Source organism: Schistocerca cancellata, chromosome 2 (genome assembly GCF_023864275.1).
Source record: "Schistocerca cancellata isolate TAMUIC-IGC-003103 chromosome 2, iqSchCanc2.1, whole genome shotgun sequence".
In the NCBI taxonomy this organism is placed as follows: Eukaryota; Metazoa; Arthropoda; class Insecta; order Orthoptera; family Acrididae; genus Schistocerca; species Schistocerca cancellata.
This window is the reverse complement of record NC_064627.1, coordinates 407,405,142-407,431,153: the sequence shown is the minus strand read 5'-3', so window position 1 is coordinate 407,431,153 and position 26,012 is coordinate 407,405,142. Positions and strand designations below refer to the sequence as shown.

The 26,012-nt window shown below is 37.1% G+C and overlaps 2 protein-coding genes across 2 annotated transcripts in view; one reads left to right on the top strand and one right to left on the bottom strand.

The window, feature by feature from the left end:
* Positions 1–26,012, bottom strand: part of LOC126154419 (uncharacterized) — a 273,459-nt gene that overhangs the window by 168,894 nt on the left and 78,553 nt on the right. The gene's annotated exons all lie outside the window — the stretch shown is intronic.
* Positions 630–21,420, top strand: LOC126161857 (uncharacterized). The gene is made up of 6 exons (XM_049917968.1): positions 630–799; positions 2,167–2,233; positions 9,204–9,379; positions 9,467–9,628; positions 10,317–10,471; positions 19,144–21,420. Exons 1-6 carry the CDS (start codon positions 763–765, stop codon positions 19,231–19,233), a joined length of 687 nt encoding a protein of 228 aa, XP_049773925.1. The 5' UTR covers positions 630–762; the 3' UTR covers positions 19,234–21,420.

Genomic DNA, 26,012 nt, shown 5'->3' with positions numbered 1-26,012 from the left:
CAACAAAACAAAGCACAACTATAAAATAAAAGCACGAATTCCATTATCGCAACTTGAGAGTGTCCAATATTAGCAGACGACACCGTCGAAACTTTCTTGCCGAGAAACCGTGACGTGACGGCCACTATGAATCCTGTCGTTTAAAATGCATTGTGGAAAGATTTGACATGACATCACGGCCAGAGTGAATTGACCACAACCTTCTTTTCTTGGCGTCCAAGTAAAATTTAATTACTGACTACGACAGGGAATGTAAGTGGTTCCTGGGAATTGTTTTTCATTTTCTTTACGTTGTAAATCTATACATCAACGCGATTCATTTCCTGAAAATGGTAAATAACTGTTTAGTCAAAACTAAAATGACACTATTAACAGTTAACAAAATTGTAAGTGAACATTGGCGAATATTCTGTGAAGCGGTCATTCATTCATTGGCATTTGCAAACGCAAAGGAAATATACTAATTGGTCGACACGTGTATATTGAACCAACATTGTCACATAATATTGTACAGCTTTTACGTAACTCATATCGCATGCATGTAATACAATTAACTATTATCAAATCAAAATTCATTCATTCCGCCGTTGCACCTCGCACAAAAAGTTTTAAAATAGGCGTGGTCTTCAAATGTCATCCTTAAACGTATGACGTCAAAGATAACATGGCGCAAGCGCTGTAGATTGAAAACAATATCGAGTGTGTTTACGGGAAACAGGACTTCGAATGTTTTGATTGAGAGCTTAAAGAAAATTTGTAAAAATGACAGCTGGAAAACAAGATTACCCAAAGGCATCAAGTAAGTACGATGTTCTGTTTCTGACCATTCTGTTAATTTTGGGCAAGGCGTAAAACGAAGGGAAATTGAACCACATTCTTTGTTTACTTCTCCAATTTTGTTGTAATTATGCGCGATTTTTATTCTTATGAGATTATAGCAATGTAATTGTAAGATACTAAGGAGCATCCGATAATGCTCCCATTGAAATGTAAAGTAGCTGGATACGATCGATAAATCCGGTTGTAATGCAGAATGTTCCATTAAAAAGTTAGATAGGCCTATTGTATTTTTTTAATGCACAACAACATTAAATGCAGGATGCATGTAATTTCTGATGTTATGCAGTGTTACATAGCAGCTTGTTTGTTACACACAATTAAAAGGATTTGATACTGAAGTGCCATACTTGGGATTTCTGGGGAAATTTGGGGTACACTTTCACTAGCCAAAAATTACCTAAAGTCAGAAATAACGATTACATTTCATTTTTCCTTCCGTCGACGTTTCCGACTGACAGATATTGTTTTACAGAATCACCTGCCTTATTGTTGTGGCGTGAAATGTTTCTGAGTTTTACTATCAGACAAGCAATATCTTCGTCGGTATTTTGTAAACCACAGGGAAGTGCATGGCAGAGGGTACATCCCACTGTACCAGTTATTAGGGTGTCTTCCCATTCCATTCGCATATGGAGCGTGGAAAGAATGATTGTTTGAATACCTCTGTGTGTGCAGTAATTATTCTAATCTTACCCTCACTATCCCTATGTGTGCTTTATATAAGGGTTGTGGTATATTCCCGGGGTCATCAGTTAATCCCAGTGCTTGTAATACTGTTAATAGACATTGTCCTGATAGTTTACATCTCTCTTCGAGAGTCTTCCAGTTCTGTCCCATAAGCATCTGTGTGACACTTTTCCATGGATTAAACAAATCTTTGACCATTCATGCTCCTTTTGCTGTATACATTCAATATCCCTGTTAGTCCTATATGGTACAGGTCCTACACACTTGAGCAGTATTCTATAACCACTTGCATGAGTTATTTGTAAGAGATATCCTTTGTAAACTGATTGCACTTCTCCAGTAGTCTACCAATAAACCGAAATCTACAACCTGCATTACCCGCAACCCATGTGATCATTCAATTTCATACCTGTACGAAGTGTTACATCCAGGAATTTGTTCAAGTCAGCCAATTCCAATAGTGACTCATTAATAATATAATAATAATAATAATAATATACTACGTTTCTTCGTTTTGTGAAGTGCACAATTTTACATTTGTGAACATTTAAAGCAATTTGCCAGTCCTCAATCGATTCACATATTTCACTTGATACCACATATGATAGTACTTTTGACAATAAGCATATTGTGTTTCAGATGCTCTGGTGTTTGGTGGAATGCTAACGTTCATAGCTGGTATGATGCTTCTTATGGCATTTGCAAGGTAAGAGAAATTCTAAAAAGGATTGCTCAGAAAAATATATTCAAAGTGGAAGTCTAATAATAGTAGGATGTTAAAACTGATGTGGATAATAAGTAGGTTCTTCAGTGTAGAGACGTATGTTTTGCTGGCACGTAAAAATGGTGTTTGTCACGCACAATTTCTTTTGTATATGTTTTACACCTTTTATCTCAGTTAATGTAGAATACTTTCTAAACAATGTGCAAGTATTTTGAATGATTGGGGATGTATTGATATTGATAAAAAAAATTAGAAATTTATGCACAAGACTTCCTAAAATTCACTTTCTGGAACCGTATAGTCCCATAACAGACTTGTAAGGACACCAAATTTTTACATTAAGTATTGCATGGTGGCTGAGTTACTGGACATAATTAACACTGCACTTTAAGTATATTATTCAGAAAAATATTGTTTCTGCATTTTAAGAATATTTTTCCTTATTAAAATATTTACTTCTGTAGAATTTGGTTGAAACTTCAATAACATTTAAGTTTATTAGATACGTATAAACAATTGATGAGTAATAAGTACATTGAGAATGAAGACCTCAGTTGTATTAAATTGTGCTCCGAAAGTTCCTGAAGCATATTATATTCATCCTCCTGCATTCCTTCAACTTCAAGCTTCCTCTTTTGTTAGTTAAGGTTTGTTAATTACATTTATGCCCACGTAGTTTGGCGAAAATAAGTATTAAATTCGTTTTTGTACCATTATGTTGCTAGGGAGATAAATAAGTTTTACATAAATGAATATATAATGACACGAAAGAAATTTTGTCTCCCAACAATATGATTCTATGCTTAGTTCATTATTGTTTGTGTAATTATGGATGTTTTGTGATATAATTTCATAATTGATTATACCAAAGCGACAAAATGCAAACAGTGTCACAAAGTAGACTTGCTGGAAGCAACTGAACGACATTAGTAGGAAATGTTTATAGCCAGGTTCATGTAAGTAGGCAGCAGCACAAAGCGTTTGTGCAGAGAGACCGATAACACATTGCGGCAGCACCAGTGTGCTCTGTTTCTCTGTCCCATGCTTCACACACTAGCTGCCTCCCACCCTGGTAACTGGTAACAAAAAGATAAGTGCTAGAGCCAGCTAATGTTTCTGCTTCTGACTTTGCCTAGCAGGATATTAATGCTTCAAAAATTATTGACATTGCATATTAATGTAATCCTTCTCATGTTTGCTGTTAAGTCATCCGTAATGAGCAATGTACAGTGGAGATGGCCGAGTCGCAATCTCTGAAGAGTTGATGTGTGTTACTCTCAGACATGAACTGTTCTGTTTGTAAACTTGTTCCTGCTGAATTTTTTTTTTTTTTTATAGAATTTCTTGATGTATGGCACTGTTAGCATTTGTTGCACACTAATGAATATCTAAACGTATAAAAATCTTTAGCACTTATGCAACATATATTTAATCTGATGTGAACATAATACTTCACCAAAGCCAAAATAAATGGAGCAAATATGATAATTTACAGATACTGGGCACTAGCAGTTTTACCAATATGTACAGTATCTCCCAAACAAGGACTGAAAGCAAAAATTTTCTGGTTTTGCAAAAATCAAAGGTTTTCTCTAATCGAAATAATTGGCAGCATACAGAACGTTAACACTAAAATTTAGTATATCTTCTCCAAACCCCTGGATTGGTTTCAACCAAATTTGCCATAGAAACAACAGGCCTCATGAGTATCAGCACTGTGGGTTTCATAGCCTCCTAGCTCCAGTAACAATGAAGATATGGGTTCCTTGCGTAAGGCTGCACAGCATGACAGGCATGTTATGTGGGATTTTTATAGCCTGCCAAATCAACCTGTTTTGCAGGGATGCCTACATGTCAGGGACAAGGAACTGTTTTCCAGTCCCCAGTATGTAGGCTGCCATACGTGACAGCCATGTTGTGTTGAAGTACTATCAGCCAGCTTTGTATGGCAGCCTGCATGGGGGCCAGGGGATAATAAATGATTTTGAAGCTCTGATGTGTAGCCTTCCCCGTGTGTCAGAATTGTTGTGGGAGTAGTATCGGCCTGCATCATTGAACTGTTGAGATGGAGAGAGAAAGTGATTGACAGAGCAAGGGGGATGAGGAAATGGACATAGAGGGCATAGTAGGAGGAGATTTTCGAGGTAGGTGAAAAGAGTGAGGGCATGGAAAAGATGGACGCGGGGGTGGGGGGAGACCGGGAGGGGGAGAGAGAGAAGGGGGGGGGGGGGACGATGTCAACAAATAGACAGTAGGAGGAAGAGGTGAACACAGAGAGGATGAGGTTGTGTGTTCAGTATGTGTGTCAAAAACATAGGCAAAGCTGTGGGGAAAAAGCTGTATATAAATAAAAGAATTATTAGACTACTGTACTAAGACATCGTTAATAAATGAATAAATGTGTAATTTATAAGCCAGCTGGATCTGTTAAGCTATTCATGACTGGATGGGGAGGAGTTGGCTGCAAATAAATTTATTAGATTCTTCTGAAACTACATTTTTATTAGTAACTAAACATATGGGTACAAGGATAAATATGAATACCTACTTCTTTGAACAAGTTTCCACAGGAAATTCTGGAATTCGTATTACTTGTCATTAATTCATATTACAGACTCTTGGAAATGCAAAACTGTCCGCCCCCAGTAGCCGAGTGGTTAGCGCGACAGAATGTCAGTCCTAAGGGCCCGGGTTCTACTCCTGGCTGGGTCGGAGATTTTCTCTGCTCAGGGACTGGATGTTCTGTTGTCCTATCATCATCATTTCATCCCCATTGACGCACAAGTTGCCAAAGTGGTGTCAAATTGAAAGACTTGCACCCGACGAACAGTCTGACGGGAGGCCCTAGTCACACAACATTTACATTTGTTAGAAAAACTAAGATGGTTTATGTTGTTCCATCAACACATATTGCCATTTGGTTTTCCATTTCAAGGATTGGTTAACGTCTGATAGCTTGTGATTTTCTGGTCCAAGTGAGTTGTTTTGGTCTTCTCCCTGTAATTCCCATATAATCCTTAGACTGTATATCATGCCAGTTACAATGTGAGGTATTGCTTAGCATAGCTGGTATAAGAGAAAACCCTTTGTATTCGGTTGGTAAAATCTTGACATTCTTATGACATATCTTATTACTGTAGGCCTAACTGACATTGTGCCACGTTTTCATTGTTAAGTTGAAGACAGCCCAGTGGCTTTAAATTCAGTATTATTGCTTATCATTGCATACACAGTGAAATGTTTAACCCTGAATAATCTTTAAATTAAAGAGACCTTTGGAGAGAAGAGAACCACTTGTATGAATATCAAGAGCTCAGATGGCAACCCAGTACTAAGCAAAGAAGGGAATGCAGAAAGGTAGAAGGAGTATATAGAGGGTTTATACAAGGGCGATGTACTTGAGGACAATATTATGGAAATGGAAGAGGATGTAGATGAAGATGAAATGGGAGATACGATACTGCGTGAAGAGTTTGACAGAGCACTGAAAGACCTGAGTCGAAACAAGGCCCCGGGAGTAGACAACATTCCATTAGAACTACTGACGGCCTTGGGAGAGCCAGTCTGAGAAAACTCTACCATCTGGTGAGCAAGATGTATGAGACAGGTGAAATACCCTCAGACTTCAAGAAGAATATAATAATTCCAATCCCAAAGAAAGCAGATGTTGACAGATGTGAAAATTACCTAACTATCAGTTTAATAAGCCACAGCTGCAAAATACTAACGCGAATTCTTTACAGATGAATGGAAAAACTGGTAGAAGCGGACCTCGGGGAAGATCAGTTTGGATTCCGTTGAAATGTTGGAACACGTGAGGCAATACTAACCTTACGACTTATCTTAGAAGAAAGATTAAGAAAAGGCAAACCTACGTTTCTAGCATTTGTAGACTTAGAGAAAGCTTTTGACAATGTTGACTGGAATACTCTCTTCCACATTCTAAAGGTGGCAAGGGTAAAATACAGGGAGCGAAAGGCTATTTACAATTTGTACAGAAACCAGATGGCAGTTATAAAGTCGAGGGGCATGAAAGGGAAGCAGTGGTTGGGAAAGGAGTGAGACAGGGTTGTAGCCTATCCCCAATGTTATTCAATCTGTATATTGAGCAAGCAGTAAAGCAAACAAAAGAAAAATTGGGAGTAGGTATTAAAATTCATGGAGAAGAAGTAAAAACTGAGGTTCGCCGATGACATTGTAATTCTGTCAGACACAGCAAAGGACTTGGAAGAACAGTTGAATGGAATGGACAGTGTCTTGAAAGGAGGATATAAGATTAACATCAACAAAAGTAAAACAAGGATAATGGAATGTAGTCGAATTAAGTCGGGTGATGCTGAGGGAATTAGATTAGGAAATGAGACACTTAAAGAAGTGAAGGAGTTTTGCTATTTAGGGAGTAAAATAACTGATGATGGTCGAAGTAGAGAGGATATAAAATGTAGACTGGCAATGGCAAGGAAATCGTTTGTGAAGAAGAGAAATTTGTTAACATCAAGTATAGATTAAAGTGTCAGGAAGTCGTTTCTGAAAGTATTTGTATGGAGTGTAGCCATGTATGGAAGTGAAACATGGACGATAACTAGTATGGACAAGAAGAGAATAGAAGCTTTCGAAATGTGGTGCTACAGAAGAATGCTGAAGATAAGGTGGGTAGATCATGTAACTAATGAGGAGGTATTGAATAGGATTGGGGAGGAGAGAAGTTTGTGGCACAACTTGACTAGAAGAAGGGATCGATTGGTAGGACATGTTCTGAGGCATCAAGAGATCACAAATTTAGCATTGGAGGGCAGCGTGGAGGGTAAAAATCGTAGAGGAAGATCAAGAGATGAATACACTAAGCAGATTCAGTAGGATGTAGGTTGCAGTAGGTACTGGGAGATGAAGAAGCTTGCACAGGATAGATTAGCATGGAGAGCTGCATCAAACCAGTCTCAGGACTGAAGGCCACAACAACAACAACAACAACAACAACAACAATCTTTACAGTGCATCAGCTCAGTCATGAATGTTGAATGTACTGGTATGGGAATATTACTTGCTTTGCCATTGTATGTTTAGTATTAAGTTGTACTGTGTTCAGAAAGCACCTTCCTCAAACATGACTATGGCACAGTCTTGAGTGTGTCCTCTGTTCTCTAGATCCCATTGACTCACTGTATGCATTCGTTTGCTCAAGGTCCTTATAAAAAGAAGAGTTAAAACATTTTATTGTTGTGTGTAAGTAGGGAGTTAGCACATTTTATCTAAAACCTTTCCTGGGTTGTTTGTGATGTTATCTTTTTGTGTTAACACTGTTGGGGCCAGTATCGCAGTATAAGCTGTTGGCTAAGATAGGTATATGATAGCTAATTGAAACCCTCAGCTGCCGACAGGTGTTGTTGATATACCTTGATGGGGACAGGAACTCGAACCCGGGACCTCCTGCTTACATGGCAGATGCTCTGTCCATCTGAGCCACCGAGGACACAGATGAATAGCGCAACAGCAGGGACTTATCCCTTGCACGCTTGCTGTGAGACCCACATCCCCAACTGTCCACAATTTACATACGTAATGTTTCTAATAGATATTTGCTCATCCACTCATTACTTGTGCACACTAAGGTGACGATTCCTGTCCCAGTTTCAAGTTCCGGTCGGGACACATTTTTTCAGCTGTCCCCATCGAAGTATATCAACAACACCTGTCGGCAGCTGAGGGTTGCAGTTAGTTACCATTTATTCTAGAGAAGCTGCACGGTCATCAATGGTATCTGTTCTTTCAAGAACAATTACTATCTTCATATAAGATAGGTATAGACTGCTGTTATCATTACATTCATGTGTCTCGAGCAAATGAATGTTGGCATCGCCACCACTGATTTGTGTGTTTAGTGCTAGAAAATAGTATACTGCAAATAAAGTGTGGTCTGTAATTTAGTATGTGGATCAGTTTTTATATATAAAGGTGTCATTTCAGATAAACAAATTGGGGAAAAAAAGATTGAGCACAGCCATAAACATAACTATCTTAAAGTGGTGCAAATCTTCAACATCAGAGTTTAAAAATGGTTTTGTTTTGGGCTCTAAGGAATGTAATGATTAAAACTGAATGGTTAATAGTGTCACTCATCTTGGAAAGCTCAGTTTGGAAAAACCTTCATCAGACAAAAAATTAAAGCCATTCTGATGTCACTGAATTTCTGTTGTCTGAAATCAGTTACTGATAGTTGTGACTAATGAAGATTTTCGACATAGGAGAGCATAATTGAAGATGAAACATGCAAGTTGTGATATTTAACTTCATTGTTTCCAGTTTGATGGCTTATTTACAGGTTCTGATCACTTTATTTTTGATCTCCAATATGTGTCCAGAGCTATTTCCGATAACACCTTGCCTACAGTTTGTGTGACTTCCGTTATTAGCACTATTTATTTAGCTCTTTAATACTTTCAAGTAGATAACTGCCTTACTTCATGAACTGAAGTAGTAGTTTTTGTATTACATTTGAGGTACTCAATTTTTTTTAAACTGTTAATACTAAAATTGACTGTATTCCAAATATGGTTTATACATAACATACCTAATTGTTAGAGATTAAACTTAGAAATGTAATTGTCACAACTGTAGGTTGTGAAACTCTCCCCTGATCAGCAGTTCATATGCTTAATGCTGGAACTATAAAAACATGAACTGTAAATAACTGATAGCATAAATAGTGGTTCATACTAAAGGTTGTCAACAGCTGTCAGATACATTATTCAAAAAATGTTTGTGTCATGTAGTTGGAAATTTGAGTTTGATGGAACTGATCCACAACTTTAATTTTGGGGCATTTCAAAAATATGAAAATTCACATTGCCATTTAACACTTCAGTTATTTGAGAAAGCTCATTTACTTACTTTTGTGACTGCTCTTTTTTTTTAAATTTGTTGATCATGCTCTTTCGATTGTTTCTGATTGCAGCCCATATTGGATACAGTCATATCAAGAAACATTTAGTAATTTTAAGCACATGGGATTGTGGGAGTACTGCTTTGAACAATTCCGTTATCCGTATTATCAGTTTCCTAAACTGTTTGATGGATGCCACTACGTATTCAGTCAAGAATATTATGTTATTAGAGAATGGCTGCTTCCAGGTGGGTAACATTTGGCTTTACTTCAAAATTAGTAGTTTGGATGCTTCTTGTGCACCATTTTTTTCTGATATATGAAACAATTTACAGGTTGGCTTATGGTTGTCCAGGCTTTCGTAACATTAGCACTGATTTTGTCATTTACATCTCAAAGCATCATTGCTCTGGAACTTGTCCGTTGGCCACTGGAATTTGTCTTGACATATGAGTGGTTTTTATCAGGAATTGCTTTCTTGTGCAATGCTATCACAGGTAATTTATTTCTTTTACAGAACTGTAGTGCTTCTGTTGTGAAATAAGGGTTTCTTGGTTTATCCTATGAGATATAATTTATTATTAAACTGACAGCAGTAACACTGAATCAAAATTTCTCGGTTTCCATCTGGTTAAAATGTCAAGCTTTCGACCTACCACTCCCTGTGGAATACCATTCCACTTGACAGTGGCCAGGGAGTGCTTGGTTGAAAGTTCTTGGCATTTTATCCACTTCATGTGATGTGGCTGGAAACATTTGATTCAGATATCTTTTACACTGAAATAGTATTAATTGTAATAAACTTGGTAACACGAGTTCTCCTGTTTTTAGGATGGTTAGAAATAGATAACAGTTACTGGCAGAGGCAGACATTTCCACTCACTATGTGATTTGAAAGGTGGTGATGCTGTGATCTCCGTCACTGTGCAGAATACACTATAGGAGTGAATGATGTTAGTGCCCATGTTGAATTGGAGAGAATTATTTTGATGTTGCTATTTTACAGTATAGTCTCTTCTCTTTGCCACTAAATCATTTCTCTTATCAGTTACTCAAATGCTTAACTTTATCTTTGATATTCACTATAGGTTTATTTAATAAATGTGTCATTGTGCACACATTCTCAATGCCAATTTTCTATTAACATTAACTTACTCATTTTTGAATACTTCTTTTATGTTTCAGCTGCTTTCTTGTTCTTGGCTGTAACTATATTTGGTGGGGAATGTTGGCGCCGTGACTGGATAATGTACCCTAATTTCAACTACCTATCTTGGTCTTACGGATTTGCTGTGTTATCAATGTTTTGTCATGGATTTTCAGCATTGTTTGTGTACTTGGTGAGTTTTTAAATATGGTATCACATAAATTATCTGAAGTCTGAAACAGTTGTCAATCACAACTCTATTAGTGACTATCCTGTACATACTTGTGAGATTTATCACACAGTAATATGGCTTGATTTACAGACAGGTTATTTACATAGCCATTTTTTTCCCTGTTATATTTTAAGGAGAACCAAAACCAATTACCATTCCAAAGGTCTTCGTTCTGTCTTCATTTTGTAAATGTTCCTTAAGTTTGAGTGTAGGAAATATCATCAAAAATTTGTGCTTCGTTTTAAGTTTTTTGTGTTAGGAAATAAGGCATGTTGGAATGGGTGGTGACAGCTTGTAAGTCATAGATATGGGTTGGTGAGTGCAGTTTTATGAAACATTGTAATCCAGGCAGCTGTCTTCTTTTCTACAAACCAGGACGTCCAGAAGCTAAATGCTTTTTGGAGATATGTAGATGATACCCTTGCGGTACGACCGCATGGGACGAACATTTGAACTCCCCCCATTTGATCATCTGTTTCACCATAGAAATGGGGGGAGAGAGAGAGAGAGAGAGAGAGAGAGAGAGAGAGAGAGAGAGAGAGAGAGAGAGAGAGAGAGACCTTGTTTCTAAATGTCATGGTTCGCAGAAAAGGGAGGGCTCTTTGGGTCACAGTATGTTTCGTAAACATACACTGACCTGTATCTGTGAACAACTGCTGCAAAGAACAGTGTGGGCTTGCATTCACAGGACTAGGACTATCTCAGATCCTGAGAGCGTATCAGTAGAGCTTAGCCATCTCTGCTTATAGCTCCTCCAGAACAAGTGTTCAGACAAGCAGATTCACAATGCATTTTGATCAGCACCCACTAAACCTCAAGAGCAGCCAGAAGAAGCGGAGGTCTCCATGAGGATGGTTTTCTACCTTATATTGGTGGTGTATCCTTTAAGACCAATAGGCTGTTCAAGAAACTTATAGTAAAATGTGTCTTTTGCCCTCCTGTACGAGTGCAAATGAGGCTGAGTACCATTAAAGAAGACCTAGATCTAAGATCAGAAACATGAATCTTTCATTGGCGAGACGTGTCACACTATTAAAGACAGATGTGATGAACATAGATGTCGTACCAGATTGGGTCAGCCACAAAAATCTGTTGCTGAATACTGCCTCAGTACAAGACACGGCATGAACTGCTGAGAGAGAAAGATGCTTTAATCCACCTCCATGTACTGGGACTCAGTCATTAAAGAAGAAGTTGAAATATATGTAGCTAACAACTTAATTAACAGAGAGACCAGATTTCGACTCAGTGAAACACGGGAACCACCACTGGCTGCACTAAGGCATTGTTGCCACAAACGAATGCAGTGAGTTAACACAGATGGGGAATCAAAATCAGGACAGTTAAGCAGGGCACCTATGTCTTGCCTGCACAAGTATACTGGGGAGTATGTGGCTTGTAGCCAAGGCTTTACTGTACTGTTCATGTGAGTCAGTGGCCTGTTTCTCCAGTAGTGGGGCTCTTGGATGTCCCCTATGAAGACGTTTTAGCCCTGCCCCGTGGCAACTGCACTTTCTTGGTGAACCGGCACATAAATTGACAGGTCACATCTGAATATGAGGAGCAGTTGCCTTGCAAAAATAATGTGCAGCTTAGATATAAGGGACGTTCAAAAAGAAACGAACCAGAGGCATAATTATAATGTTAGAAGTATTGACCCTGGCTGTTGAGACACTTGTCCCACTGTGACATAAGGCAGTAAATGGCTGTGTCAAAATTCCTGGGGCTATGATACGGGTGAGATTGCCTGGTCGTTTTGATTTGATCGCTCGGCGAATTGTTGTCAAGGTTTGTGAGTAATGCTGGGCATTCACTCTTGTGAATCTCTCCCTGTGACTATGCTGTTCATGGTCCCCTTAAAAAGGCTCTGAAGGGCAAATGATTCACCTCAGATGACGACGTCCAGCTGTACGTGCAGAACTGATTCACATCGGACCCCTGGGAATTTTATGTGACAGCCATTCATGGCTTTGTGTCACAGTGGGGCAAGTGTCTCAATACTTCTAACATACAGGTACTGGTTTCTGTAATTATGCCTCCAGCTTGTTTCTTTTTGAACGCCCCTTATAATACCATTCTACACAGCGCCCATAAACATTTCACGAATTTATTGTGTTGGGAAAGCCTCGAACAGCAAAACAGATTCTGTTCGATAAAAGTGTATTTCCTCTTCCATCTATCATCAATAAGTTTGAATAAAATAAATAACAAGAGCAATATTATGAAAAGGATAGGTGGCTACTCACCATGTAGAGGAGATACTGAGTTGCAGACAAGCACAACAAAAAGACTGCTAGACATTTTATCTTCTGGCAAAAGGCTTTCTTGTGATGTAGAACACACACACACACACACACACACAGCAACTCAATGTGTCCTCCATATGGAGAGTAGCAATCTATACTTTTGTAATACTGTCGTTCCATCCTGGACTTTCCATTGCTTGATTTTAAGTAACACAAGAACATAGTTTACTCAGCTCTTAATAAAAGTATTTAATCAGCTTGCTGATTTTCCATGTGTTATTAACTTTACACCAAAACAAATAAAACCCCATACACATACAGTATTTCAGACTACTAAGTACGAACTTGAGTGAATACTTGATTGGGGCTGTGTAACATATTGGATTGGAATTGCACATTAATTTCATTGAAGGAATAAGGGTAACCTGGCATACTGATACACTGAAAGCAAATATGTTCATTTATGAAAAATTAGTTGTAGATTGGAAACAGGTGTGTGTGAAATGCACCTCTGCCGTGTACCTTACGGTAATTTGTGAAGTTTAAGTGTAGGCGAAAACAATTTTATCTTCTGACAGGAGAGTGGTATGCTGAAAAAATTCTGCAGTTCTGGTTCTGTGCTACAGTCCAACACAAAGCTGGAGACATTCCAGTCTCATGATTTTCCTGAGTTGAATTTTGTTGAACATCTTAGAACCGTGTGCAAAAAGCAGTCATATTCAAAATAAAAGCAATGTAATGAAGCAATTTCCAGAAGCTAGGGCATAATACCAGCAGTGGAGACAGTGAAACTGGCAAATTATATAATAATGGTTCCAGAGAGTACTTACACAAAAGACCAACATCCATTTACAGTTGTGCTTAAAATAACAATGTATGCTGTGTTATGTGTATTTTTGTGATGATTTTGAATTTCCAGTCCTCTCTGTACGTCAATATAGTTGCATTAAATCACCCATGCACAACTTTCAACATCAAATTGCTTTCATGCCAAATTTCCTAATTTTGCAGATATATTCTTAGTGTCTGAATACTTATGCTTTTAAAATGGATGGCTGCTTTGAAGTTTTATTTTTGTGGTTTCATTTCTAATTATTTTAAGTACATCATATGTAAAATAAATAATGCAAGATTTACCATTTGTGCTGCACAGTATTGTTTACGCATTAATTCTCATCATGAAGAGGTTCGAAAGCTGAAATATTTAGATGCCTAAATATATTTTACAACTAGTGCACATGCAGATGGAGCAGAGAAAGTAATTACATAGGGCTACTGCAATACATTGTTATGGTTTTATTTCTAACATACACACAAAAATATGAAGATGAGTTGCATACTGTTGTTTATGGTTCCTACGCTAAATACTGCCTTCAGAATGTGACTGATGGCCATTATATTCTGTTTATTTAAACTAAGACATTGCACTTTATATTCTAGAATATCCATGAAATGTTTCCCAGTTCATTGCCATCAATATACACTGCAATGTGTTCAGATGGCTCTTTCCTACTTCTGTCAAACAAGTGAAACTGCTCAAATGACGTAAAAAATATTCATTGCATATTTTCCATTACAGGCCAACAGGTTGCCTGTATGCTATTCACTGAGAGTAGAAGGCCACACCTCCATACATGACTCAGCCTAATCTGTCCTCAGAATACAATGGAATTGTGATTTCAGAAACATTCTTGAGTATCCCATGAAACATGTTTTTTGAGAAATGAACTGAGATGTTCTTAAGTTTCTCAAGACATGTAGGTTAATTTCTCAGCCTCTATCTCAAGGGAGTGTTACAGGGTGACTCATACTCTCAGTGTACAAAAATGATTGATCAAAGAAGGCCTACAGCATTCTGGTTGTCCACTGAAAATGCTTTTATGCTAGACGGCTGTAAGGAAATGCAGAATGGCGTAGTATTTTCACTTAATGCACTGCCTTGCAGATTTCTATAGTTAGCTAAATTCATTTTCTCATTACATTTCTGGTAAACTTCTGTAGACTGCCAGGCTCTTAAAAATTAAATGTGCATGTATTGAACCAGTAATATTAAATAACTCCACATTCATTCATTCATTCATTCAGCCAGCCAGCCAGTCAGAGAGGTCATTAAAACAGTTTCTTTCTGTGCATCAATCGTGAGTGAGAGGGTCGGGGGAAAATCTGTATTTTCAATGTGCTTTCCCTATTACTGTTAGAGCTTTAGCTGACCAGTTTACAGTAATATCCTGCATTTAAATAGGAATTGTTGGAAGAACAAGCCTTTTTTTTATGAAATGGTGTTTTATAGCTTAAAGAAGTGGTACTGTATTTTAGACAGGTGAAATATAATGAAGAAGCCAGTAGAAATGTTATACAGTATACAGGGTTGTAAGGAGTAGTAGTATCACATTTCATAAGGAAGCATTTGTCTCTTTATCTGTGTACTAATGGCCCTAGAGAAGCAGCAGGTAATAATGTTACAAAGTACAATATACCATTCTCTACATTGAGAAAGTACTAAAGTGAATTTACTGCACACACACATTCAGAGCAGAGGGGAGAGATTCTGATTTGTGTTTGGCAATGATGTCTGAAATTTTCAGATTTTTTTCTTTCTGACAAGACTATATATAGTTGGACCATTTCCTTAGCCTTCACGAATGTAGTTATTAGCTTGTCTCACTTTTGTGATTGTGTGTTAATGGTAGCAAGCACCACTGTAAAAAAACTGTAATTATTCTATGTAAAGATGTTTATTACATATTACAAAAGACATTAGACCAGGACTGATTGATTCTGTTAGTAATCATTCGTTCTTTCTTACTGCTATTAGTTATCATCCAGCATCAAGAGATGTTTTTTGAGTAACATTGTGTCTGTAGTGAATTTACCACACTTGCTCAAAGTAATACAGAACCCACACTTTACTAAGAAATAAAATTAAAAAATGCCTGCCATTGACATTATGCATAGATTGTTGTGTGACATGTGGCCATGAAAAACGTGCTGTGCAAAGTGCATGAAAACACAACCCCCCCCCCCCCCCCCCCCCTCACACACACACAAATCACTGTAATGTTTGTTGCAGATGCAAATGTGTACTGACAACTAATTTTCTATGTAATTGCCTCCGTTTTTGACAATTTTCAATATGGAATGTTTTTGTAGCCAGGGATTTGCTACAAAATATTAGGACCAGCTGTTGGCAGTACCTCTCATATTATTATTGTTAAAGGAACACAAGCAAGATAAGGTTCCAGATTTAGGAAGACCTGAAAGACACAGGCACTGAATTCAGGGTTGTAGGTGGAAATGAAATAATTGTTCACGAGGAAAGATTGATTAATTGATGTGTCACAGTCTGTAGCCACACATTATTATACAGCAAAACAATCTTTATACATCATCTCCTTAATTGTTGATTATCATACTAAGTCATTGCAGTATGTTACAGAACACCCATTTAATGTGGAGCCTGAGGCATAAATTTGTTTGCCAACACTCCATGCCTGTCTGAAAACACCTAGTATGTTTTATATATCCCAAAATTTTGTCTCACTCAACTTCACTTTAGACTTGTACATTTGGTTTCATAGCCTGAATGCCACATCCATGTCTCAGAGGTGATACAACTTAGTAATTCACGGTCATTGTTGTGGCATGTGGGGATGTTGATGGAGGGTGTATCATGCTCTACTCACTTTCCGTCTTTTTCTTCATCTCTTTTTTTTCATTAGCACCACCAACAACCAAAATTTCATGCATATTAATTTGTCAAGTGCCTAACAGAACACCTTCACAATAATTCTCTATTATTCCACACACTAACAGCATGCAGAAAAAAATGAACACCTATATATTTCCACATGAGATCTGATTTCCCTTATTTTATTATGGTGATTATTTCCTCCTATGTGGGTCAGCATCAATAAAATATTTTCGCATTCAGAGGAGAAAGTTGGTGATTGACTTCATGAGAAGATCTTGCTGCAACGAAAAATGCCTTTGTTTTAATGATCACCCCAAATCCTATATTTTGTCCATGAGACACTCTCCCTGATTTCTCTGTAATACAAAACACGCTACTCTTCTTTTTACTTTCTCTGTGTATTCCGTTAACCCTATCTAGTAAGGGTCCCACACCACACAGCAGTACTCCAGAATATGACTGACAAGTGTAGCGCAGGCAGTCTCTTTGGTAGATCCATTGCATCTTCCAAGTGTTCCGCCAATGGAATGCAGTCTTTGGTTCACCTCCCCCACAATATTTTCTGTGTTTTCTTTGCAATTTATGTAGTTCATAATTGTAATTCATTGGTATTTAGTGGAATTTACAGCTTTTAGATTTGGTTGGTTTATTGTGTAACTGAAATTCAACGGATTCTTTTTAGCACTGATGCAGATGACTCACACTTTTCATTATTTAGAGTCAATTGCCAATTTTTGCACCATCTTATCTAAATTGTTTTGGAATTGGTTTTGATCTTCTTATGACTTTACTGGACAATAAAAAAACAGCATTATCTGCAAGCAATGTAAGACAGCTGCTCAGATTCTCTCCTAAATCATTTATATAGATAAGGAACAGCAGAAGGTCTGAAACAGTGGTTGCATACAATTAAGTTCGGAGCTGTTGCATAAGCATACTCTGAAAGGAACCTAATTGGTATACAGTTTGGACCAGAAGACTTGCCTTGATTAAGTGATTTAAGTTGTTTCACTACTTCAAGGGTACCTACTTCTAAGTTTCTCATGTTGGCAGCTGTTCTCGATTTGAATTCTGGAATATTTACGTCATCTTCTTTGGTAAAAGAATGTCTGAAGGCTGTGTTAAGTAACTCTGCTTTAGCCGCACTGTCATCGATAATGTTTCCATTGCTATCGTGCATAGAAGGCGTCTATACTTTTGTTGTGGAAGCTATTATAAGCATCTCACCTTGAAGCCCATGCTAAATTTTGAGCTTCTGTAGAAGATCGGCAACCTTGGGGATTTTGCATTAGATTAAATTTGGCATGCATATTTTGTTATTTGTGCAACAGTGTTCTGACCTGTTTTGTGTACAAAGGGGGATCAGATCCGTTATTTGCCGATTTATTTGGTATAAATCTCTCAGTTGCTGTCAACACTACTATTTTCAATTCAAGCCATATCTGGACTACACTTACACTGTTAATCTGAAATCACACTGTAAATGTTATAACTGGAAAATGTTTCTTCTGTCGCCTTTTCCACCAGCTCTTCCACCACTTTGGCTTTGTTGTACTTTATGAACATTCTCACCTCCTGTTGTAAACGTTCATCTCTACTTATCAGAAGTCACTCAGTACAGAATATCCGTAAACGTAACAGATACGATAATGAATATCTGCCGCTGCCATGTTTCCTGTGTTCAAGAAGCTAACAGCTGTTGGATCTCTCATGCAGTTACCAGCACAGAAAACTTATTAAATTGCCTGGGAACAGAACAGTTGGCCTGTTTTTGTCTTCAAGTAAAGTAGAAGAAACTTCTGAAGGACTCTAGTTTCAGGATAAGAGGGACCTGTTATAAGTGACAGGAGGTTGTGTGTGTGTGTGTGTGTGTGTGTGTGTGTGTGTGTGTGTGTGTGTGTGTGTGGTGAGGGGTTGTCATGATAGAGAGAGAGAGAGAGAGAGAGAGAGAGAGAGAGAGGGGGGGGGGGGTTAAAGGTAAGTACTGTGTTAACTTCAGTTCTGAGATGAAAAGGAAGAAGTAAAGACAAATTAAGAGGAAGTGAAAAATGGGGGGGGGGGGGGGTTGTGATTCTTGTACTGTGCCTCACTTCTGGAGTTTTTGTTTGGTCATCAGTGATTTTTTATTTACGTATAAGGGATCAACTTTACCATTTTTCGAGGGCCTTGTATTGTTTTCATGTTTGTCTATAGTATGTGGCTGTAACGTGACATGTTTATGCTCATTTTGCAATTGTAAGTGAATTCTGTTCCATTGAAAATGAAGGTATGTTTTGAAATCAGTTTGCAAAATGCGTACATACAATTTGTTTGACGATCAGAACTATGGGCCCAGCACACTGCAGAAGACAGTGTGGGGAAGTGTAGATAAAGTATTTCCTCCTTACATCCTAAAAACTGGCTTTGGAGTGTTCTGCTCCACACATAATTGATAACTATTTCCATTTTATTCACCAAAAGAAGGAAACAGGAAGGTAATTATATGCTAGCTGATCTCTGTGTCTGTAAATTTAAAAAAAAAATAGCATTTATTTTTCTTTTGTATGTAACAAAATATTCCTTCACCATCCTATAATTATTTTCTAAATAGCCATTTACTTGGCTGTCTTTACCTGTATGTTCTTAATGAAATGACATTAAATTTTCAAATTTTGTGTCTTTTTTTCCTTTTTTTTTCTTTTCTTTCTTTTCTTCAGGATGCTCGTAAGAACTGGATAATGCGCAAAGAAAGTCAGAATTTGGTTGCACAGATGCACCCTAATCCTGGCCGTAATGGTTTTGTATGAAAACAAGATGGAAAAGTGACAGTCGTACTTTCTTGCCATGTTTGCTGGAAATCAGTGGCAGAGAGTACTGAGCATTAGATGTGCAATCTGTATATTCCCAGGAGGAATTTATCTGGTATCTAATGAACTGTATGTGAAAATTACAGAATTTTATGTCTTTGGTATATGTTACACTTTCAATTATTCTGATTGATTATCTTAACAATATTTTAAGTATCACATTTGCTTTTAATTTTAGAACACACAACAAATAAGTATTTTTCTGTATAATTGCCTGTGAATAATCATCTGTTACGCACAAAGTAGCACACGGGAGCACATTTACTTTTTTTTTTCTTCCCGTATGTAAGTTAGTTTTAAGAATAAAGTTGAATCTCACTATATATTGCATTTTAATGTGCTTACAGGCAGTAACAAGATGTAAACACAGGTAATTCATAGCTTTAGTCTTATATTTTATACCACATTTTAGCATAAGAAATGTTATTAACACTAACTGCAAAGGAAAAGGAATGTTGTTGGCCTAGTGCAGTACAAGCAATCATTTTTGTGACATGTATCTCAACAAAATAACAATTAAGTGTGATAATACCTGATCAATTATCACAAATAATGCAAAATGAGTCGAGAGACATATTTGCAACAATATGTTAAAAAGGCAGCAGTATTCACAGGATTTATCACATGTATATGTTGCTGGTGGTGGATCTCATGTTAAATCTCAGTACTCGAGGTGCTAATAAAAAGTGAGAATGGTTAAAAAGTCAGCAAAAGAGAGCTGAATAATAATGCACTGTTGTTAATATTGTATGCAAGTTAGATTTACTGTTAGCATTTGAATACATTGCTATTAATGTACTGATTTTACTTGTATTGTTGTCATAGTTGGAAAGTGAATTATTACGATTGTATTTTTAAGTCAAAAGGTAATGTACCAAAGTCTTTACTTTCTGTAGAGATATTATTGAAAGATATGACAGTGTTTCCAGTGGTCACATAATTGTTAAAAGTTTTCACAGAAAACAGGTTCATGTGCAGGGGAAAACTTACCACCTCAAAATTTGCCAATTAATGGAGAGTGAATTTGGTAGATGTGCGTGTTGTTAGCCATCCTACATTACAATGTAACTCCAAAAGATTTTTGTTTTGCTGCTCTTATGAACCTATTTCCTTTATTTACGATTAGGTGGCACTATGCTACTTTATGCCTCTATTTTTGGGCTTCATAGATTTTGTGTAGCATGCGAGTTGCTAATTTACTCTAGTTATGATATGGAAGGCTACTGAACATACCGAAGAGCAAATGTAACGGCCTAAATATCCCAAATGTGTAATTGCAAGAAATCCCCCATTTCCTTGGACTGACATGGATATCCCCAGTTAATCACCCTATCAAAAGTTTCATGCGATATGCAACAGACAGTGCAGTATTCTTACATCTGTTATGATTTTGTAGAATGTTAACATGAGAGAAATGTTGGGAATTGGCTCGAAACTGATGACTATGTCATTAGAGGTCTAAGTATGCTAACAGCTTTTACTGCACTGTAAAATATGATAAGGAACTGCTTGATTGCATTTAACCAGTAATTAAATGTTCAGGTCACTGGAATTGTGCAAATATTACACAGTTGCACAAAATATGACATATATGCAGTATATATTCTAGCTAATTCAAAACTGTGGGAACTATACATTTTGTTAAAAACTGTTCCATTACTAAGATTTCAATTTTTGTGTACACTTTAATGAAAACATTGTGCATTTATACTATGGTATATATCCACTGGAACATGGCATTTTCTTTCATAACAATCCGTCCAAATGTTTTATTCTTTTAATATTGAGGCTGACTTTTATAAATTATACATGAAGTATTTTAAATTTTTGTGTTTTATATAAATAAAAAGTATAATGTTAGTTGAATACAATCAGTCAGAAACATAGATTGTGTTCATTTTACCTACGGCTGTCATTAAATAATTCAGTTTTATGAAGTCACAATTATTACCAAGAAACAGAAACAAAGTGCAAGTTTTTAATATGTTCATGTATTTTCAGTTAGCATTTGACTCAGTATTTAGTATATGATTAAGGAACTAGATTTTTTTGACAGTGTAAAACTCAAAATTCTAACTGTTACTGTATAGAATGTATATTTTTCAATACAACCATGTATTTCTTGGAGATTTATAAACTTTGTACTACCTTACCAATTCCTGCAATTACATATGAATCTAATCCCTGAAGTAACCCAATTTGGAGCTTATATTCTTTGTCAAAACAGTCATCATTGCGTAAGAGATAACAGAGGTCTGGAGATTCAAACAATGTCTGATTAAGTTTGATGAATCTTTAGGTTCCCACATATACGTCTGAGAAATCATGCATAGCACATACTACAGGCGAATCCCATGCGGCAGGGAATCTTTGAATACAATGGAATTGGCTAGCTGGGCTAGTAGCCAAGCAAGTGTTTTACATGATCTGCTACTCCTCTGCAGACTTGCACATCAAAGCTGTATCAAGTGCTTCTCTTAAAGTTGAGGATAACTTGGCTATCTCGAGCCCAATAAATTGTGCTAATTGAAACTAACTATCCCATCATTTTATATCTCCTAATAACAGAGATTGCTGATCTTGATTTGTTTCTGTCCAAAACATTTTAGTTTAACACAGTACTTTATTCATTCAGTAGTGAAGAACTCCTGGGTTAGTTTACTGCATATGTATTTCAGTAAAGGGCGTCTGAACAATGCACATTATGTTTTGTGCTAATAGAACAGATCTAAATCTGAAGCACTATATTCCCCAAATTTTAAATGAGTAAGTAACAATATTATGAAAAGGAAAAGACTGGGTCCGATGGTGGAATAGAGGGCTGTTTAGTGCTAGAATGGGAACAGGGAAGGGGTTACATGGTTAAGAACTATGACTAACAAATGTTGAGGCCAGGATGGTTGTGGGAATGTAGGATATATTGCAGGGAGAGTTCCCACCTGTGAAATTCAGAAAAGCTGGTGTTGGTGAGAAGGATCCAGATGGCACAGGCTGTGAAGCAGTCATTCAAATGAAGAATGTTGTGTTGCTTGGTGTGCTCACAGCAACAGGGTGATCCAGCTGTTTCTTGGCCATTTATGCGGATGGATAGCTTGTTGGTTGTCATGTCCATGTAGAATGCAGCACAGTGGTTGCAGCTTGCAGATCATGTGACTGGTTTCATAGGTAACTCTGTCTTCGATGGGAGTAGGTGGTGGTGGTGGTGGTGGTGGTGGTGGTGGGAGGATGTACGGAACAGGTCCTACATCTAGGTCTATTACAGGGATATGAACCATGAGGCAAGGGGATTAGGAGCAGGGGTTGTGTAGGGATACCTCTGTGGGAGGGGTGGGACGTATAATGGGTAGGACATTTCTCATTTCAGGGCACAAGAGACAGTTGAAACTCTGGCGGAGAATGTAATTCAGGTCTCCAATCCAGGGCAGATTTTCCATTAAATGAGTAAGTGATTCACAATCTGGCACTTCCATTTTTACTCTTATGATCTACCAGTCACATGTTTGGCATATTTCTTAACTTTAATCTCAGAAATTTGAGTCATGACTTATTTATGAATTCTCCAGGTAGGGATTTATTGGTAACGCATGTCAAGATACTCTTGCTCACACTGTCAGCTCATGTATTGCAACAGCTTACATTCTAACAGTACCAGTACGTTGACAGTGTGGTATTGATACCTTATACTGGTGTCCACTTATGTCTTCTGAACTTCCATAATGAGAAGAAAAGCCAAGGAATAGTTCCCAAAAATTACTTTCTCTCTCTCTCTCTCTCTCTCTCTCTCTCTCTCTCTCTCTCTCTGTGTGTGTGTGTGTGTGTGTGTGTGTGTGTGTGTGTGTGTGTGTGTGTGTGTCTGCAAGTGGTATGTGTGCACAGGAATTTGGGATTGTAACAGAATACATGGACAGACTCATATGAGCTGATATTTACACCTATTACCCAATTCTGTATAACACAAAGAACAACTACTACCATGTAACTGGATGATAACATCACTGAGCTTCAGAAACAGGTAAGCTCCGTATCTCTCATTCTCTTGTGTATTTCTGCTCATGGATACCTCTCCTCAGAAGTAAGTGTTGATTGCACAAAAATGATGTATTCACTAGTTTGGTAACAAAGTTATTCATATCAACAGTCATGTATTGCTGGCACATTTCCTGATTAGCTGAAGTATGCTCAGTTAAGCCTCTCTATAAGAAAGAATATTAAAGTAGTGCCACCAAACTGAATTCTAATTTCACTTTTGCCAGCATTTTCAAAAATTTCAGAGAAGGTAACAAAGGATATTGAAAGGATTCTGATATTAAGAAGGCTATTTACACACACTGCAAGAATGTAGTTAATTCAGTGATAAATTACAGACTACAGGTATATTCTGTGGTCTGTCAGAGGCAAGTGACTATAAAAAACAATATCCATTTAACAAAATTAGAATATTACATTGTAACAAGAAGTGTCACAAATTGGTTCAAATTGTGTATGTTACAGGAAACAAAGGCAACCAATAAAGCAGACTCACGTATTGAAATATCAATAACACTTTGTGCCCCTTACTTTTTCTCATGACTGACATTTCTTCAGTAACTTTAAAAGATATCAAGTTTGTTTTGTTTTTGGGTGATTAAAATATTGCAGTAAATAACAACAAAGCAAGTAGAATCTTTAAAGGTCAGTTAAATTTTTGTGAATGTCAAATAGTCTTTCACCAATTTATTATCCTTAAGACATTCAAAAGGCACACTATATGCAATCCAGAACATTTAACACCTGTATGTGCCTAAAACATAAAAAGCAGATACTTGAGATTACAACTTGATAATAAATTCATTTTGGAGGAGCCTAAAAAAATCTTACTTGCTGTGAGAATAGATGATCGTGACCCCCCCCCCCCCCTCCCCTTTTTTTTAATTATTGAATTATATGAATTTGCCATTCATACTTTATGTATAAATAAATAATGTAACCTGAAAATATAAATAAAATGAACATTAAAATACCTGGAGATTATAATTGTACCTTTTCTTCATTTATTCGTGTAATAAATGTTTATCGTAAAAAATTCAATATATTACTTGTTTAACGGCCCATCGTATGATGTATCACACCTCTATAATTTTACCCTTTACTGCCCATCATACGATATATAATCAGTTAAAATGTTATGAATTTAAGGCCACCATCATAAATTAACATTCATTGTGTGATTATTAACCCATGTGAGTAGTATAAAATTAATTCTGGGATATAATAGGTTAAGATGATACTGTAATTTAAATGTTCAGAGCAAATATATTAAACAGCTATACTTGGGTCCCTTGTCACTTCATATACCGGTAATCTGTCTCTCCCTCAAACATGTCACTATCGCAAATGAGTTATGTGAATCCTTGCTACAGAACTATAAGACTACAGTAATGTATAAAAAATAATTGAGAACTTTTTAGCACACTGGGAATATGTACACAACCTCCTTGGTGTCCTGTGGATACTGTAATATATTCTGTAAAGTAACCTACAGTTCCCAAGGCAAGAATTTCAAAACTAGTTCAGTAAATTATACTTCTCATTATTTAAAATTAATTGTTTCAAGTATTCATGGGGATACAGAAATCAACTGCCACTAAACACAGCAGTTCATTTTGCATAGCAGAATTTCTCAACCCAGTGGCATTCGTAGTACCGATTGAAATTGCTTTGAAAATTGTTCATATTTGGTGTGTCAAGGTGAGTGACCAATTGCAGGCAATATCGCATGCAACAGGTTACTGAAATCCATCACTCGTGTGGAGCCCTTAAAGGGATTTCTTGGGAACTGTAGTTTACTTTACAAATTTTATTACATTTTTCACTGGTGCCAACTGGGTTGTGTACATCTTTCCAGCATGCCAATACAATTTGTTTTCATTTATTAGTCCTCAGTTTCCTTTTTACTCATTAGTCTTATAGTTTCACTGCAAGTACTTAAACAATTTACTCAATGTGTCTACGGAGATGTCAACAGCGATGCTACTGATTACCAAACTCTTGTTATAAATTGTATGAGAGAATTTGATTATATTAAATGACACAGGACTTGAGTGTAACTGTGTATTAGATCTGACCTAAACGTCCCCTCATTATTACAGGAGGTACATATGGCGTTCTGTTTGGAAGTTAAAAACTTTAATAATGTGTAATAATTTCGTGAGTCACCCAAGATCATAAGATGGAGCCCACTGTATTGCACTATTACTATGACCTTCCATCAATTCTATTTGTATAGCCCAAGCTTCAAAATGTTAATCACTGCAAAATCTGAGGTGTATTTTGTATTACTTCTAAATATAAATGGCAACTTCGGTTTCCACGTCACTTCTTGGAGTAGTTGATGGTCCCTCGATAACTATAAATTTTAATGTAAATTTCTTCCTTAGCTTAGGCACGCCAAAACTGCACAAACACACATAATAAACAGAGAAACAAGTCACAGCCATCTGCCATGTTGCCACACACTGCTGCTAACTAGCCAGGCAGCCATATTGTGTGTATGAGTCACAAGCAATCCATCAGATTGCCTGAGATTTCAATGGGAACAGTGCTCAGCAACCAGTGGCTGCGATTTGCACATGGATGTGTGATATATGAAGTGATCAGATCTCTGTGATCTGTCAGTCTTTAGGGGGCTCTTAAGAAACTGAAGTCCACATTTTTCTTGAAATATTTACACAGCACACTAC